This window comes from Panthera pardus, unplaced genomic scaffold, assembly GCF_024362965.1.
Source record: "Panthera pardus isolate Hobbes unplaced genomic scaffold, ASM2436296v1 HiC_scaffold_4, whole genome shotgun sequence".
In the NCBI taxonomy this organism is placed as follows: Eukaryota; Metazoa; Chordata; class Mammalia; order Carnivora; family Felidae; genus Panthera; species Panthera pardus.
Genome location: NW_026526969.1, coordinates 6858404 through 6875651, shown reverse-complemented (window position 1 = coordinate 6875651; position 17248 = coordinate 6858404). Strand labels below are relative to the sequence as shown.

At 44.9% G+C, this 17248-nt stretch overlaps 1 protein-coding gene across 1 annotated transcript; it reads left to right on the top strand.

Annotated features, from left to right (window-relative positions):
• The first annotated feature begins 5950 nt into the window (after positions 1-5950).
• Positions 5951-8776, top strand: CCL26 (C-C motif chemokine ligand 26). Its single transcript, XM_019421573.2, has 3 exons — positions 5951-6172; positions 6261-6375; positions 8574-8776. The coding sequence occupies exons 1-3, from the start codon at positions 6100-6102 to the stop codon at positions 8668-8670; spliced, it is 285 nt and encodes a 94-aa protein (XP_019277118.1). The 5' UTR covers positions 5951-6099; the 3' UTR covers positions 8671-8776.
• The last annotated feature ends 8472 nt before the right edge of the window (positions 8777-17248 follow it).

Here is a 17248-nt window from a genome sequence, read left to right as displayed (position 1 = left end):
TAAGGAAAAGGTGATGTATATATATGCAGCGGAAAATAATTCAGCCATAAACAATCCTGCCATTAACAGGGGCGGGCCTTGAGGGCATTATGCAAAGCGGAGTCAATTAAACAAGAAAAGACAAATACTGTATGATCTCATTTATACGTGGAATCTTTTTTTTTTTTTTTTTTTTTTATAAACGGACTCACAGATACAGAGAACAGATTGGTGGTTGCCAGAGGCGGGTGGGGTGGGGTGTGAAATGAGCATAGCAGGGTCAAAAGGTACCAGCTCCGGGTAGAAGATGAGTAAGTCCTGGGGGTGTCCCATGTAGCACCGGGACTAGAGTTAACAATACCGTATTGTACATATGAAAGTCACTAAGTGAGTAGGTCTTAAAAGTTCTTCCTGCATGAAAAAGTTGTAACTGTGTGTGGGGACAGATGTTAACTTACTGCGGTGACCATTTCTCAATATATACGTGTCCGATCATTATGTTGTACCCCTGACACTAATACAATGTTCTATGGTCTCGGCTCCTTCTGCTTTCAGATGGCGGCTGCAGCGGTAAAATAAAGGTGGCGACGTCATAAAGTCTCATATTTGTTCAAAGCCTTTGAACTTTTCAAGCTTCACCCTTTCCCTCTGTCCGCCCCCTGCCCCCCACCCCCGCCCCGCCTGATTATTCTTCTCTCCCCAAAAAGCCAGCCTACCTACTGGGCTCAGCAAGGCTCCATCCATCTGCTGAGAGGGCAGTGCTTCTGGACAGCCATGTGATGATGGCAGTCCCTGCTCGGCTGTCCCCCCCGAGCGGATCAGTTGTTCCAGAGAGACAGCTTCTCTTCTTCCCCATCCCCATTTCCATTTTGGAAGCAGACCTGCCTGGAGAGGCTCATCTGGCCGAGGGAGATGTTTGGCCATCAGAAGTACTTGAATCCTCTTTGAGATCTCGCAGATCCATTTGTTCTGCCGAATTCCACGGCCTTGTTTCTCTGGATTGAATCTCTATTAAGAGTTATCTAACTTCCCAGAATTATAGTTCTGTCAGTTTCCAGAAAACACCTTCAGGACACTTAAAGATTTCTTCCCCCTGAAGCTGTGGGGTGGACTCACAGGCCTCGAATGCTCGGCCCAAACCAGACAGCAAGAGGACCCCTTGAATGCTCAGCCCACCCACCACACTCCCAACTCCCTCTCTTCCTTGGCTCCCACCCAATCCCATCTGCGGTCATGCAGTCGCTTTTTGGCCTCTGCGTTTTCTGATTCCAGGAAAAGACACCCTGTTACTGGCTTTCCCTAGAAACGTCACCATCCTTCTGGCGTTCTAACTTCCGAGTAGTGACAAGCTCTATGGAACGGGCGCTTCTTGCCAGGACGCCGTGGGTATGGCCCGGTCACAATAGTGCCGGGTGACGCTTTCCGGGGATTACTAGGAGAAACTTCTCATGGGACTCAGAATCGGGAAGAGCTGTATTCTCCCAAGCAACGAGCGGTTGGTTTTTATGTTCTGGACATTTTGAATCCTGGGACTGAGCGCACCTCCCTTTCTGTGTCAGCTCTTTGAAACTTTACCAGCTCTTGCAGCCCGAACAGGTGCAACACCTTATCTGTACCTGTCATTATTTGCCCTTTCCTTTGATATCCTCACTTAACTGCAGGTTAGTTTTGGATCCAGGACAGAACCCGGAGCAAGCTAACCTTGAGGCCCTTTCTCAGGGGAGGGGAGCAGGGGACAGGGGACGCTCAAGAGGCAGGAGAGGGCACAAACTTGAGACACACCTGGCTTTGAACCTTGGCTCTGCTGCCTGAGAGCTGTGTGACCTTGAACAAATTCTCTCCCCTCTTGGAACCTCAGTTTCCTTGGCGGGAGATGGTTGGCCCACTAAAACCTCCTTCACAGGACTGCTTTGGGGATTAAGTGGAGTAACTGGGAACATGCAAATGGGAAAAAGGTTTGTCTTTTCTGACTCCAGGGAATATGTTTTTCTTGGCTTGACTCCACCCTGCTTCTATCAGACCCAAACTAGGAAGGAGCCTACCTCTTGTGGGGGCTGCCCAGCTCTGGGGAGACCCTCCTAACACACTGGGCCCCCTTCTGCTCTCTCCCCGATGTCCAGATCTCACTGGGGACAGTAGACAGAGGATCCATTTCCATTCACTCGACTCTGGTCTTGTCCACCGTGTACTTCCAGGGCCTGCGGCAGTGCCTGGGTGCCTTGTGAGAACCCAGCAAACGTGTGTTACATAAATGGATTCCAGACTCTGTGCTGAAGGCTTATGAAAACCAACAAGAAGCCTTCTTCCTGGTTCCTTGATGATGAATTGCAGGGGCAGGGTGAGGGTACAAATGGGGAATAACCAGTACGTTGTCCTTCAAGGCTAAATGCAAAGATCACTTTCTTTAATGGAAGACTCTTCTGGCACCCTAGCCTCCTTCAGATTCCCTCGATGTACATTTCTGAAGCTCCCTAAGCTTCTGCATCAAAGTACATGCCCCAGGGGTAATTGATAAGGTATTGGGTAATTGTTTTCTGCTCGATGTCTATTCCCTCCACGAGAACGTCCTCAGCAGAGACCACATCTGTCTTGTTTATCTCTGGATCTCAGCATCTCACACGGTGTGGAGAACGACAACAATAAAATCATTTGTTGCATGAATGAGTCAGTGAAGAAATGAACGGGAAGAGCTCACCGTCCAAGAAGGAAGGCAGACGGGTAAGCCGATGTGTGTGGAGAGCGCCATCTGCAATTCAGCTCTGTATAATGTGGAGCTGGAGGATGGCCACAGGATCCAGCTGGGAACGATGGAGGAAAGGCTTCCCCCAACAGATGACATGGGTTGTAGGCTGGGAGGGTGGAGTCTTTGCAGACACAGAACGGAGTGTTCTGCCCCCAGCAGAAGGATATTCCGTTGCAAAATATCCTCCAAAATATTTTGTTTATGCTCAAATCCTTGCCTAAGGATCTGCTTCTGGGAGAACCCAGTCAGCTCGGGCTGCCATAAATGACAGATATTTATTTCTGGAGCACAGAGTCCTGAAGGCTGCAAGTCAAAGGTCAAGGTGTCAGCAGACTTGGTTTCTCCTGGGGCCTCTCTCCTGGGTGTGCCGGTGGCCACCTCATCACTGTGCCTTCAAACGACCTTTGCTCTGTGTGCACACATCTTGATGTCTCTTCCACTTCTTATAAGGATTCCAGTCCTATCAGATCAGGGCCCCACCCTTGGCCTTAATTACCTCTTTTTTTTTTTTTTTCATGTTTCTTTATTCTTGAGAGAGAAGAAACAGTGCAAGTGGGGAAGGGGCAGAGAGAGGCGGAGACACAGGATCCTAAGCAAGTTCCAGGTTCTGAGCCATCAGCACAGAGCCCAACGCGGGCTTGAACCCACAAACCATGAGATCATGACCTGAGCCGAAGTCGGACACTCAGCCGACCGAGCCACCAGTCGGTGGGAAGGCCGACTAGCAGGCTGGAGGGTAGGGGTCAAGAGGGTATGGGCTTCAACCACAGGGAAGAGGACGGGGGCAAGAGAGCAGGATCCAGGATTCAGTAATTTATCTGCCATATCATTTCCTCCTCCTTCACCAAGGTATTGAAATATACATAGACACTTTTCCAAAGAAGATGTCCAGATGGCCAACGGACACATGAATAGACGCTCAGCGTGGCTCATCATCAGGGAAATACAAATCAAAACCACACTGAGATACTACTACCTCACACTGGTCAGAGTGGCTAAAATTCACAACTCAGGAAACAAGAGATGCTGGCGAGGAACCCTCTTTCACTGTTGGTGGGAAAGCAAACTGGTGCAGCCGCTCTGGAAAATAGTGTGGAGGTTCCTCAAAAAATTAAAAATAGAACTACCCTGCGACCTAGCAATAGCCCTACTGGGAATTTATCCAAAGGATACGGGAGTGCTGATTCATAGGGGCACCTGTACCCCGCAGCACTATCAACAATAGCCAATGCTGTTGGAGAACGCTGTGGTTAGTGTTCATTGTGCCCCATGTACGAAACCTTTGGGTGCCCAGCACACTGTAGCTGCTGGAGCAGAAACTGGGGCATGAAGGTGGCCAGTAGGAAGGTGGCCGATTTGCGGGGCAAACTGAAGGCATGGGGGTGGGGGTGGGGGCTCAGCCTGAAAAAGAGAACGTTCGGGGAAAACATGATAATGATCGTAGCAGGTGCTATTGGGGCCCCATGCGTATCCCCTTATCGTTCACTTCTGTGAGCCAAAGGCTGCTTATTGAGGACACCTGCCCCTGCCTCAGAGCCCTTCCCCTGATCCCAAGCACGCTTGGCCCGCTCCTAGGACAAGACAGGGATGATGGGGTGCAGCCTTCAGTCACTGACAAGCAGAGAGGTGGAGAGTTAGTATCCCCACTTCTTCACCCCACAGTCGGGCCAACTCAGGCTTGTTCTGCACCGGTGCCCCGAGCCCCTCAGAGCCACCCCCACGCCGTGGCTGCTCCTGGCAGTAACCTGCGTGATCACCCGCCTCCGTGTTGGTGTCCTCCTGTCCCCCACCTCCCGTCCCCTCTCCTCGACTGGTGTCTTCTGGGATCACGAATTGCTTGCACTGGGGTCCTCGTCTCCTCCCCTGCTTGAGGGGAACCCAAACTAAAACAATGGTCTTCAAATCGGCCAAAACCTCAATTTCTTCCTCTTCTAACAGAAGCTAAGAGAAATTAGGCATTTTTAAACAGATCTGGTGAATTGGTGGAAGCAATGAAAATATAGATTTCAGCCAAATTTTTTTTTTGAGAGAGAGAGAGAGAGTGTGTGTGTGTGTGTGTGTGTGTGAAGAGGAGAGGGGCAGAAGGAAAGAGAGAGAGAATCCCAAGCACGCTCCAAGCTCAGTGCAGAGCCCGTAGTGGGGCTCAATCCCACGACCCTGGGATCATGGCCTGAGCCAAAATGAAAAGTCGGACGCTCAGCCAACTGAGCCACCCAGACACCCCAGATTTCAGCCAAATTTTAAAAAGAACCTAAAAATACTTTGTCAAAGTCTGAGCTGTCTTAGCTTGTGACAAGGTCAGCAGTGAGTTCAGAACTGTAGTCAGAACAGTCTGGGTGACTTGGGTGGGTGGTTGGGGGCGGGTGTTGTTTTAAAGGGTCTCAGACAGCTCTGAAAAATTCTATGGTTCTAGATGGCTAGTGGATTTTTTTCTTTTACCTTAAACTCAAAATTTTAAAGCCCCAGGGGGCATCATCTGGAGGACGGGGGTGGATATGACTGAACACAGTGTTATGAAACACAGATGTGAAAGTCCCTCTCTACCTGCCCCCCAGAGTCTCCTGGGGAAATTCACTGCCCCATTCTAGAATTCACTTTCCCCATTTTGGCCAAATCTGGCTAATATATAGATTCCTGGATACCCCTCCCAAAAAGCCTGATCCAGGAGGTACAAAGCAGGAACAGGGAATATAGTTGTGTGTGTGTGTGTGTGTGTGTGTGTGTGTGTGTGTTCAGGCTCCAGGCAATTGTGATGTTCTGTCTGGTTTGGAGCTCTCTAACCCTGAAGAGGTAGCTTGAAGTGCCCCCAAGCAGCTCTGACCCTGTGTGTCAGGTGATGTGTGGCGCTGAGAAGACAGGACGGGCACACGCCCGAGCATTGTTCTTCAGCATTCATTATCATGGCTGGGCTGCTCTGTGCTCCTGTCCTGAGACTGTCTGTACTTCACCAAGAGATAAGCAGTGTTTAGGAAGCAAAGAAAGCTAGGGTCAAGAGCTAGAGATCAGTCCAGAACAACATCAATTGTGTTCTAAGGTGATTTAAGTCAGTTCTCAAGATTTATTATTTCATTCCCTCTGCTTTTGCTTTTCAAACAGGAAAGCATTGATTCAGAAAAAGCAGGGGATGGGAGGGGCAGGCAGAAACTCCCAGTGGGGTGCTGGCTCCTCCCCTTCCCTCAGAGGACTTTCCCTTTCTTTCCAGTCTTCTTCCTTGGGTAACAGGTTGTTCTTACCTGACAGGGTCAAAAGAGCTGTTTTTGCCTCAACCACAAAATTCTCTGGATTCTCTTCAGGGACGACTCAACCCTATAAAAGGGAGTCCAGTGGAGTGAGGAGGAACTTGGGAGGACACTGTGAAGGGCCCCGCTTGTGGCACCATGAAGAGCCTTCCTGTTGGCTTTCTTGTTCTCCTGATCTTCATCCTGAGTGTCCACCTCGGAGTTGCCACACGTATGGGGCTGTCCCACTCCCTTCTCAGGCAGGCTGGGAGGAGAAGCAAAGGGCCACCTCCAGGCTCCTTCCTTTCCCTGTTTTTTAGGTGGCAGCAATGTGGCCAAGTTCTGCTGCTTCCAATATAGCCACAAGATCCTTCCTTGGAAGTGGGTGCATTCCTATAAATTCACCAGGAACAGCTGCTCCCAGCGGGCTGTGATGTGAGTATTTCTTGTCTGGGCTTTCAGGGTTCCTACTGGCCATGTGATTGCATGGGTGCTGGGTGCACCCCCACAGTGCCAGGATGAGCTCAGGATGGGAGCCTGGTAACTTAGGTCCTCATCATCACCCTGCCTCTGCCACTAACAAGTGTGACCCTTAGCCTTGGTTTCCTAACTTTCAAACCATGTGCCAGGCAATGTGCTAAGTGCTGGGTATAAAAGAGAGAATAGGGGCGCCTGGGTGGCTCAGTTGGTTAAGCGTCTGACTCTTGGTTTCGGCTCAGGTCATGATCTCACGGTTTGTGAGTTGGAGCCTTACATCGGGTTCTGTGCTGACAGTGTGGAGCCTGCTTGGGATTCATTCTCTCTCTCTCTCTCTCTCTCTCTCCCCCCCCCCGCCCCTTCCCTGCTCACTCTCTCTGTCTCTGTCACTCTCTCCAAAATAAATAAATACAATTAATAAAAAATAATTTTTTAAAAAAGAGGGGGGCACCTGGGTGGCTCAGTCAATTGTGTCCAACTTTGGCTCAGGTCATGATCTCATGGTTTGTGAGTTTGAGCCCCACATTGAGCTCTGTGCTGATAGCTCAGAGCCTGGAGCCTGCTTCAGATTCTGTGTCTCCCTCTCTCTGCCCCTCCCCCACTCATGCTCTGTCTCTGTCTCTCTCAAAACTAAATAAAAACTAGAAAGAAAAAAAGAAAAAAAAAAAAGGTCGTTCTAAGCTCCAGCATAAGTGCCCCCGTGAACCTGGCAGAAACTCCATAACCTTCTATGACTTTGTCTGTGAGGTCACACACCATCACTTCTGCCACAATCTGCCACCGGTCAACCAGTCCCTAAGGCTGGCCTATATTTCTTTCAATGGGAGTGATGTCAGAGACATTCCCAGCTATGCTTTCAAAATTTTTTTTTTAATTTTTTTTTAACGTTTATTTATTTTTGAGACAGAGAGAGACAGAGCATGAACGGGGGAGGGGCAGAGAGAGGGAGGCATAGAATCGGAAGCAGGCTCCAGGCTCTGAGCCATTGGCCCAGAGCCCAACGCGGGGCTTGAACTCACGGAGTGTGAGATCGTGACCTGAGCTGAAGTCGGACGCTTAACCGACTGAGCCACCCAGGCGCTCCCCAGCTATGCTTTCAAACGTTCACAAAACTCTGCCTCTCCCTTATTCACCCCTCCCCACTTTGGGCTGTTTTTCTCTGCCTGTGCTGGGACCCGCCTGAGAGCCCCGTAAATACTACCGTACCCTGCAAGTTGTTCCAGGCTAAAGTGCCCCGGACCTAGGTTCTCATCACCCTCAGGAGTGGTCTCAGGGGACAGAAGGCTGGAGGACATTCAGGGATATCAACCATGACCCCCCACTCTCCATGAGTGCACAGCATCGTGAGAGTGCAGGAATCCCGTATAAGCGGCCACCGCAAACAGCCCAGGATAATGTGGTTAAGAATTAAACAGCATGACGGGCTTTTATCGCCTGTTTTTGCTTAAAGATTTCACGTGCTATAATTCCACCAATTAAAAATAACGACAAAAAAAAAAAGAAGAATTAAGCAGCATGATGCATATGAGGTTCCTTTTGGGAGGTTGAGGCAAAGATTCTAAACTGGGTGGTAGTAATGTTTGCATCATCCGTGGATCTACTAAAAAGCAGTGAATTATAATTATAGGCTTTATTTTTAGTTTTTTTAATGTTTTATTTTATTTTTGAGAGAGAGAGAGAGAGCAAGGGAGACACAGAATCTGAAGCGGGCTCCAGGCTCTGCGCTGTCAGCACAGAGCCCGACACGGGGCTCAAACTCACAAACCATGAGATCATGGCCTGAGCCGAAGTCGGGAACTTAACCGACTGAGCCACGCAGGTGCTCTTAATTATGCACTTTAAAGAGTAAATTGCATGGTGCGTGAATTATGTCTCAATAAAGCTTTTCCATTAAAACAAAAGAATTAAGAGGCATGGTACAGGTTACATGCTTCGGACTAGAGCTGTTGGAAATGATTTCCTGGGGGAGGTGGGCCTGGAAGCATGGTCTCCAGTAGAAAACAGGGCCAAGGGGAAAGAAGGATCAGAAGACGGAACAGAAACTGTGTAACAGGTGCAGCAAGGCCAGAGAGTCCGTCAAGTGGCTGACCCTCCCTTTCCATCTCTTCAGGAGGCAAAAGTTCTCAGTACTGACTGTCAGCTTCTCTTTTCTGTAGATTCGTTACCAAAAAAGGCCATAAAGTCTGTGCACAGCCAAAGGAAAAATGGGTGCAAAGATACATTTCTTTACTCAGAGCACAGCAGCAAATGTGACCTGTTGAACCTTCAGCCTCAGGGTACCTGGACCCTGCTCTTGAGATTGCTATCCTTGGTGGAGCCTGGAGATTTTCTTCAGCAGGAGGCCCCATGGGCTGGAGGAGGAGGAGGAGGAGGAGGAGGAGGGGGAGAGGGGAGGAGGAGGAGGAAAGGTTTTAATAAAGATTTCTCCATTAAGATTTGATGTACTCCTAAATATCCTTATTCAGTAAAACCTGAATCTTCTCCAAAGAAAAGAAACTGAGTCAGTATTTTTTCTTAATTTTTTTTAACGTTTATTTATTTTTGAGACAGAGAGAGACAGAGCGTGAACAGGGGAGGGGCAGAGAGAGAGGGAGACAGAGAATCCGAAACAGGCTCCAGGCTCTGAGCTGTCAGCACAGAGCCCGACGCGGGGCTTGAACTCACGGACCGTGAGATCATGACCTGAGCCGAAGTCGGACGCTCAACCGACCGAGCCACCCAGGCGCCCCCTGAGTCAGTATTTTTGACTGATTGCCTGGCTTGTCCCCCCATTCCCTGCACTGACACTGGTATGGAATTCTTCCTCATGTTTCTGTGCAACAAAACAAAACAAAGCAACAAGGGGAAGTTTAATGTGTTTGGACATGCCAATTAAATGTTTTCACGTTAGAGAGGTAAGTTTATGTTGTTTGGAAAATTAAGTTCTGTGCAACCCCTCTGTGGTTTCAGCTCAGGTCATGATCCCAGGGTCATATGATTGAGACCTATGTCAGGGGCTCAGTGTAGAGCCTGCTTAAGATTTTAAGATTCTCTCTCTCTCTCTCTCTCTGGACACCTGGGTGGCTCAGTCAGTTGCACATCAAACTTTGGTTCAGGTAATGATTTTGTGGTTCGAGCGTTCAAGCCCTGCATCAGGCTCTCCGCTTTTAGCAAAGAGCCCACTTCGGATCTTCTGTCCCCCTGCCCCCTCTCTGCCCTTCCCTCGCTCGCACTCTCTCTCTCTCAAAAGTAAAATAAAACATTTAAAAAAAAAAAAAGATTCTCTCTCCCTCTGCCCCCCCCCTCCTGCTGGCATGCACTCTGTCTCTCAAAATAAAAATAAAAAAAAATTAAGCAACAAAGTTTATGGAGCATCAATTGAGTTGATTCTGAAATAGCAGAGAAATTGCAAACTAGGGGGAACCATGGGCAAGTCTGGAGAACAAAGGAGGAGCTCAACCTTCTACAGAGGAAAGGAGGAAGTTTCCAGGGATTGTTTGGCACAAAAGCTCGTTGGAGGAAAAGGAGAGCTAGAACTGGGCTGCTAGCTTCTTATTGGCTGAAGCTTCTCATTGGCTGCAGCTTCTCATTGGCTGCAGGTGAGGGCAGCGTGCAGTTGCTGGGCAGATTGGAAATCTCCCTTCTTCCTGCTGCTCTGTGTGAGTGGTGGTGCCTCAGTCCTCTCCCTTTGTGGCTCCCCACTCTTTTTTTTTTTTATAAGTAGGCTCCACGCCCAACATGGGGTTTGAACTCATGACCCTGAGTTGAAGAGTCACATGCTATACCGACCAAGACAGCCAGATGTCCCAGCTCCATTTTTGAATGAGATTTTCTTTATTCATTTTCACATTCCCTGCCCGCCCCCCTTTTGATCAAGATCTTTCCTCGAAATCATCACTGTTCCAGAGTCAGGCTTTCCATATCTAGTGGTTTTGTCCCGCACCTTTCCTGATCATCATGTTGCATGTCAAAGGGAAAAGTGCAGAGCAAATGGAGGCCATTGAAGACCACGTTTGAGTAACAAGAAAAGGTAAGAGAAATAACTCTTGGATGTTCGTCATTTAAAGTCCGTATCTTATCAAGGTTGTAATCACTAGAGGTCATCTTGAAACTTTGAGCCAGCATCACCCATGGGGTCCATCATTTCTACAAAGGGTTTGATGGGCCACAGGTACAAGGCTAAAAAATGACTGTACAAAACAAACGAGGGGCAGCATAATAAACCCAATGGTCCTAGATCGGGAACTGAAACCTGAAGGTAACCAGCTAAAGAGATCAAAAGACCAGGGGTCAGTTAGGCCAGGTTTCCTCGTAGCCCAAAATGAAAAACTGTTCTAAGTTCCAGAGATTATCCCCTTCAGCAATGACCTGGGAGATACCGATGATGGTGTTATCTTTCCAGGCTAATACCAGAGTTAAGGAATGAATGGGAAGAAGAAAGAGTTTCAGGTTCAAATGATCTTGGGTGGAAGCAGTCTACATCCATATCAGCTGCTTCTCCTTCTAGTCCTTTGATGCAGAGGGTCTCCAGTGTTCATATAAGACCAGCTGTCAGGGGGCACCTGGATGGCTCAGTCGGTTAAGCGTTCGACTCTTGATTTCAGGTCATAATCTCTCGATTTGTGAGTTCGAGCCCTGCAAGGGGGTCTGCACTGAGGCATCTGCTTGGGATTCTCTCTTTCCCCTCTCTCTTTGCCTCTACCCTTACCCTGCTCCCTCTCTCTCCTCTCCAAGTAAATTAATAAACTTAAGGGGAAAAAAAGACCAGCTGTCAGATGGAGGGCTTCTTTAGCTGAAAGATCTGTCCCCAAGCTTCAGGTCCCTGGGGTCTGGCTACCATCTAAGCAGTGAGGAGGACCTGGCATAGTCTTTTTCAAGGAGGCTCAAGGGCAGTCTTTGTTCCTAGTGATTCCACATCAGAAGGGTGGGATAAAATTGGAAATGTTATTTGGGAGAGTCATAGCCAGATATATATTTTTTAAATTTATTTTTTTTAAATTTACATCCATGTTAGCTAGCATCTAGTGTAACAATGATTTCAGGAGTAGATTCCTTAGTGCCCCTTACCCATTTAGCCCATCCCCCCCTCCCACAACCCCTCCAGTAACCCTCTGTTTGTTCTCCATATTAATGAGTCTCTTCTGTTTTGTCCCCCTCCCTGTTTTTATATTATTTTTATTTCCCTTCCCTTATGTTCATCTGTTTTGTCTCTTAAAGTCCTCATATGAGTGAAGTCATATGATCTTTGTCTTTCTCTGACTGACTGATTTCACTTAGCATAATACCATCCAGTTCCATCCACGTAGTTGCAAATGGCAAGATTTCATTCTTTTTGATTGCCGAGTAATACTCCATTGTGTATATAGACCACATCTTCTTTATCCATTCATCCATCAATGGACATTTGGGTTCTTCCCATACTTTGGCTATTGTTGATATTGCTGCTATAGACATGGAGGTGCATGTCCCCCTTCGAAACAGCGTATCTGTATCCCTTGTATAAATACCTAGTAGTGCAATTGCTGGGTCATAGGGTAGTTCTATTTTTAATTTTTTGAGGAAACTTCATACTGTTTTCCAGAGAGGCTGCACCAGTTTGCATTCCCACCAGCAATGCAAACGAGATCCTCTTTCTCCGCATCCTCGCCAACATCTGTTGTTGCCTGAGTTGTTCATGTTAACCATTCTGACAAGTATGAGGTGGTATCTCGTTGTGGTTTTGATTTGTATTTCCCTGATGATGAGTGATGTTGAGCATTTTTTCATGTGTCGATTGGCCATCTGGATGTCTTCTTTGGAGAAGTGTCTACTCATGTCTTTTGCCCATTTCTTCACTGGATTATTTGGTTTTTGGATGTTGAGTTTGATAAGTTCTCTATAGATTTTGGATACTAACCCTTTATGTGCTATGTCATTTGCAAATATCTTCTCCCATTCTGTCGGTTGCCTTTTAGTTTTGCTAATGGTTTCCTTTGCTGTGCAGAAGCTTTTTATTTTGAAGAGGTTCCAATAGTTCATTTTTGCTTTTGTTGCCCTTGCCTCTGGGGACGTGTTGAGTAAGAAGTTGCTGTGGCCAAGGTCAAACAGGTTTTTGCCTGCATTCTCCTCAAGGAGTTTGATGGCTTCCTGTCTTACATTGACATCTTTCATCCATTTTGAGTTTTTGTGTGTGGTGTAAGAAAGTGGTCCAGGTTCATTCTTCTGCATGTCGCTGTCCAGTTTTCCCAGCACCACTTGCTGAAGAGGCTGTCTTTCTTCCATTGGATATTCTTTCCTGCTTTGTCAAGGACTAGTTGGCCATACGTTTGTGGGTCCATTTCTGGGTTCTCTATTCTGTTCCATTGATCTGAGTGTCTGTTTTTGTGCCAGAGAGAGAATCATTTTTAAAAATTTTTTTTTCTTTTTTTAATGTTTATTTATTTTTGAGAGAGAGAGAATGAATGGGGGAGGGACAGAGGGAGAGGGGACACAGAATCCGAAGCAGGCTCCAGGCTCTGAGCTGTTGGCACAGAGCTCAACACGGGGCTCAAACCCATGAACAATGAGATCATGACGTGAGCATAAGTCAGATGCTTAACTGACTGAGCCACCCAGGCACCCTGAGAGAGAGAGAGAGAGAGAGAGAGAGAGAGAGAGAGAGATCTTAATCAGGCTCCAGACTCAGAGCAGAGCCCAACGTGGGGCTTAATCCCACAACCCTGGACTATTGACCTGAGCTGAAATCAAGAGTCGGACACTTACCCGACTGAGTCACCCAAGCACCCCAATATCTCCATTTTTATAAGGAGTAGAACAGATCCTTTGAGATGTTCCAGAGACCCTCTGGAAAAACTCAAAGTTAACTCAAGGTCGAAAAGACTATATTTAGAATTTGATTTGGGGAAATTTGTCAAAATATCAAAAGGTTTTAGGGGCGCCTGGGTGGCTCGGTCGGTTGAGTGTCCAACTTCGGCTCAGGTCATGATCTCACGGTCCGTGGGTTCGAGCCCCGCGTCGGGCTCTGTGCTGACAGCTCAGAGCCTGGAGCCTGTTTCGGATTCTGTGTCTCCCTCTCTCTCTGCTCCTCACCTGTTCATGCTCTGTCTCTCTCTGTCTCAAAAATAAAAAAAATAAATAAAAATAAAATTAAAAAAGGTTTTAAAACACAAGGTCAATAGAATCATAGGTCACTATAAAACAACACTTAGTTATCCATTTAACTATGGTGACAATAGATGTTAAAAGCAAATTTAGAAAGTCACATAGTGCTGAGCAAAAACTTAGATCTTTTAATACCTAGAACACTCAGTTTACTTAAGTAATCAAGAACTAGATAAAGACAGCAAACAGGACATTATTTTGATGAAACCCCCCCCCCTTTTTCTTTTGAGGCAGGTTACTTCAAAAGGTAAAGAAAAGGGGCGCCTGGGTGGCGCAGTCGGTTAAGCGTCCGACTTCAGCCAGGTCACGATCTCGCGGTCTGTGAGTTCGAGCCCCGCGTCAGGCTCTGGGCTGATGGCTCGGAGCCTGGAGCCTGTTTCTGATTCTGTGTCTCCCTCTCTCTCTGCCCCTCCCCCGTTCATGCTCTGTCTCTCTCTGTCCCAAAAATAAATAAAAAACGTTGAAAAAAAAAATTAAAAAAAAAAAAAAAAGGTAAAGAAAAGCTCTTTACAATATCTTATCAAAAGCAGACCAATAATCTGAGAAAACTTTGTCCTTTCAGAAGATTAAAAAAAAATTAAGGTTTACTTTTATATATGTACACTATTGATATTAAAGCTTATTTTTAAAACCCTTATTACAAAGTTATTTAACCTTATCTAACTGGATCATAATGAAAGTCTTTTCCTGAGATTCCTTTTCCACAAATCTTCTACAACTTGCTATGTTTATTTTAGTTTGTCTCTTTTCTCTTTCCCTGAGAAATTGCCACCTCTACTTTAAGACAAAATCACTTTTATTTCCCTCAACACAAATGCATCTCCATACCTCATACCTTTTATAACAACAGCAAAAATGCTTACTTTCCTGGCCTACTGAATTCTTTCCCTTATTATTTCTAGGTAATGAATTAGAATTAGAATTAGAATTAGAATTAGAATTAGAATTAGAATTAGAATTATTAGAGTTAGAATTATTAACTCTTAGAATTAGGGTTAATTAGAATTCTTAACCTTTAGGAACCTGAATTTCTAGTGAACAATTAAATAAATAATTGTGAACTATCTGTTACATCAGCATATTTTAGGTTGGCACTTTTACAAATACATTTCATAACATCTAGAACACATACTTCCTCATACTATAAGTTTTCAATCTGGCATGAAACATATTTACTGATAGATCCAAATATCTTGAGTTTCTCTATAATGATAACCAAGAAGTGGATAAAGTTATGTGCAGTAATTAATGTTTTATCATTCTATACTATTTGGAAATGATATGGATATTCAATGAATTTAACTCAACTCATCATTTCATTCAATGTACCAAAACTTTAAGATTTCAAGTTACTAAATCGGTTTGGAAAAACTATTTTAAAAGTTTACCCAAAAACATTTTACCCTATGCATGTCTTTTTGTTTTTAATTATTGAAGTATAATTGACATACAGTGATCTATCAGTTTCAGGTATATTACTCATTGCCACAATATGTGTAACTACTATCTGTCACCATACAACATTATGACAATATTATTGACTATATTCCCTATGCTGCACTTTTCATCCACGTGACTTATTTGCTTTACAACTGGAAGTTTGTACCTCTTAATCCCCTTCACCTATTTCTCCCATTTCCTTACTCCCTCCCATCTGGAAACCACCAGTTTGTTCTCTGTATTTATGAGTCTGTTTCTGGTTTTGTTGGTTGATTGGCTGGTTTTGTCTTTTAGATTCCACATGTAAGTGAAGTCATATATTTGTCCTTCTCTGTCTGACTTCTTTCACTTAGCATTATACCCTCCAGTTCCGTCCACGTTGTTGCAAATGGAAAGATTTCATTCTTTTTTATGGCTCAGTAATATTCTATTGTGTATATATACCACATCTTTATCCATTCATTTATCAATGAACATTTAAGTTGTTTCTGTATCTTGGCTATTGTAGATAATGTTGCAATAAATACAGGGATGCATACATCTTTTCAAACTTAGTTTTCCTTGGGTAGGTATCCAGAAGTGGAATTCCTGGATCATATGGTACTTCTATTTTTAGTTTCTGGAGGAACCTCCATACTGATTTTTATAGTGCCTGCACCAATTTATGGTCCACCAACAGTGCCCGAGGGTTCCCTTTTCTCCACACCCGTCATCAACATTTGTTATTTCCTGTCTTTTTTATCCTAGGCATTCAGACTGGTGTAAGGTGATATCTCATTGTGGTTTTGATTTGCATTTCCCTCATGATTAGTGATGTTTAGCATCTTTTCACATGTCTGTTGGTCATCTGCATGTCTTGTTTAGAAAAATGTGTATTTTAAAAACGTCCTCTGCCCATTTTTTTTAATTTTTTTATTTAAAAAAATTTTGTTAATGTTTATTTATTTTTGAGACAGAGAGAGACAGAGCATGAATGGGGGGAGGTTTAGAGAGAGAGGGAGACACAGAATCGGAAGCAGGCTCCAGGCTCTGAGCTGTCAGCACAGAGCCCGACGCGGGGCTCGAACTCGTGAACCACGAGATCATGACCTGAGCTGAAGTCGGACACTTAACCGACTGAGCCACCCAGGCACCCCCCTCTGCCCATTTTTAAATCAGATTGTTTGTATTTTGTGTTGAGTTGTAGTTCTTTTTTTTTTTTTTTTAAGTAGGTTCCACACGCAAGAGATCAAGAGTTGCATGCTCTAACATGCTCTAACAACTGAGCCAACCAGGTGCCCTAAGTTGTGTAAGTTCTTTATATATTTTGGATATTAACCCCTTATAGGATATATCATTTGCAAATATCTTCTCCCATTCATTAGGTTGCTTTCTCATTTTGTTGATGGTTTCTGTTTTTATGCAAAAGCTTTTAGTTTGATATGGTCCTGATTATTTACTTTTGCTTTTGTTGCCTTTGCTTTGATGTCAAATCCAAAAACTCATCTCCAAGACTGATGTCAAGGAACTTACAACTTATGTTTTCTTCTAGGAGTGTCATGCTTTCAGGTCTTATGTTTAAGTCTTTAATTCATTGAGTTTATTTTTGCATATGATGGAAAACAATGGCCCAATTTCATTCTTTGGCATGTGTCTCTCCAGTTTTCCCAACATCATTATTTATTGAAGAGACTGTCCTTTCTCGATTGTATATTCTTGACTCCTTTGTCATAAATTAATTGCCCATATATGTGTGGCTTTATTTCTTGGCTCTCTATTCTGGTTCACTGATCTGTGTGTATATTTTTATGTCAATATCATACTATTTTGGTTACTATGAGTTTGTAATGTAGTTGAAATCAGGGAGCGTGGTGCCTCCAGCTTTGTTCTTTCTTAAGACTGCATTGGCTATTCAGAGTCTTTCATGATTCCATACAAATTTTAGGATTGTTTGTTCTATTTCTGTGAAAAGTGCCATTGGAATTTTGATAGGGATTGCTCTGAAGTGTAGATTGCTTTGGGTAGTATGGACATTTTAACAATACTAATTCTGTCAATCCATGAGCATGGAATATCTTCCCATTTATTTATGCCTTCTTCAGTTTTCTTTCATTAACGTCTTATAGTTTTCAAGGTAAAGGTCTTTCACCTCCTTGGTTAAATTTATTTCCAGGTATTTTATTCTTTCAGCTGAAACTGTAAATGGGACTGTTTTCTAATTTCTCTTTCTGAGAATTCATTGTTAGTGGATAGAAATGCAACCGATTTTTGTATTGATTTTGTGTTGATTTTG

Coding starts and splice junctions, on each gene's coding strand:
- CCL26 (XM_019421573.2), top strand. CDS start 6,100: ATGAAGAGCCTTCCTGTTGGCTTTCTTGTTCTCCTGATCTTCATCCTG. Junction 6,173..6,260: donor CCACCTCGGAGTTGCCACAC/GTATGGGGCTGT, acceptor CCTGTTTTTTAG/GTGGCAGCAATGTGGCCAAG. Junction 6,376..8,573: donor TGCTCCCAGCGGGCTGTGAT/GTGAGTATTTCT, acceptor TCTTTTCTGTAG/ATTCGTTACCAAAAAAGGCC.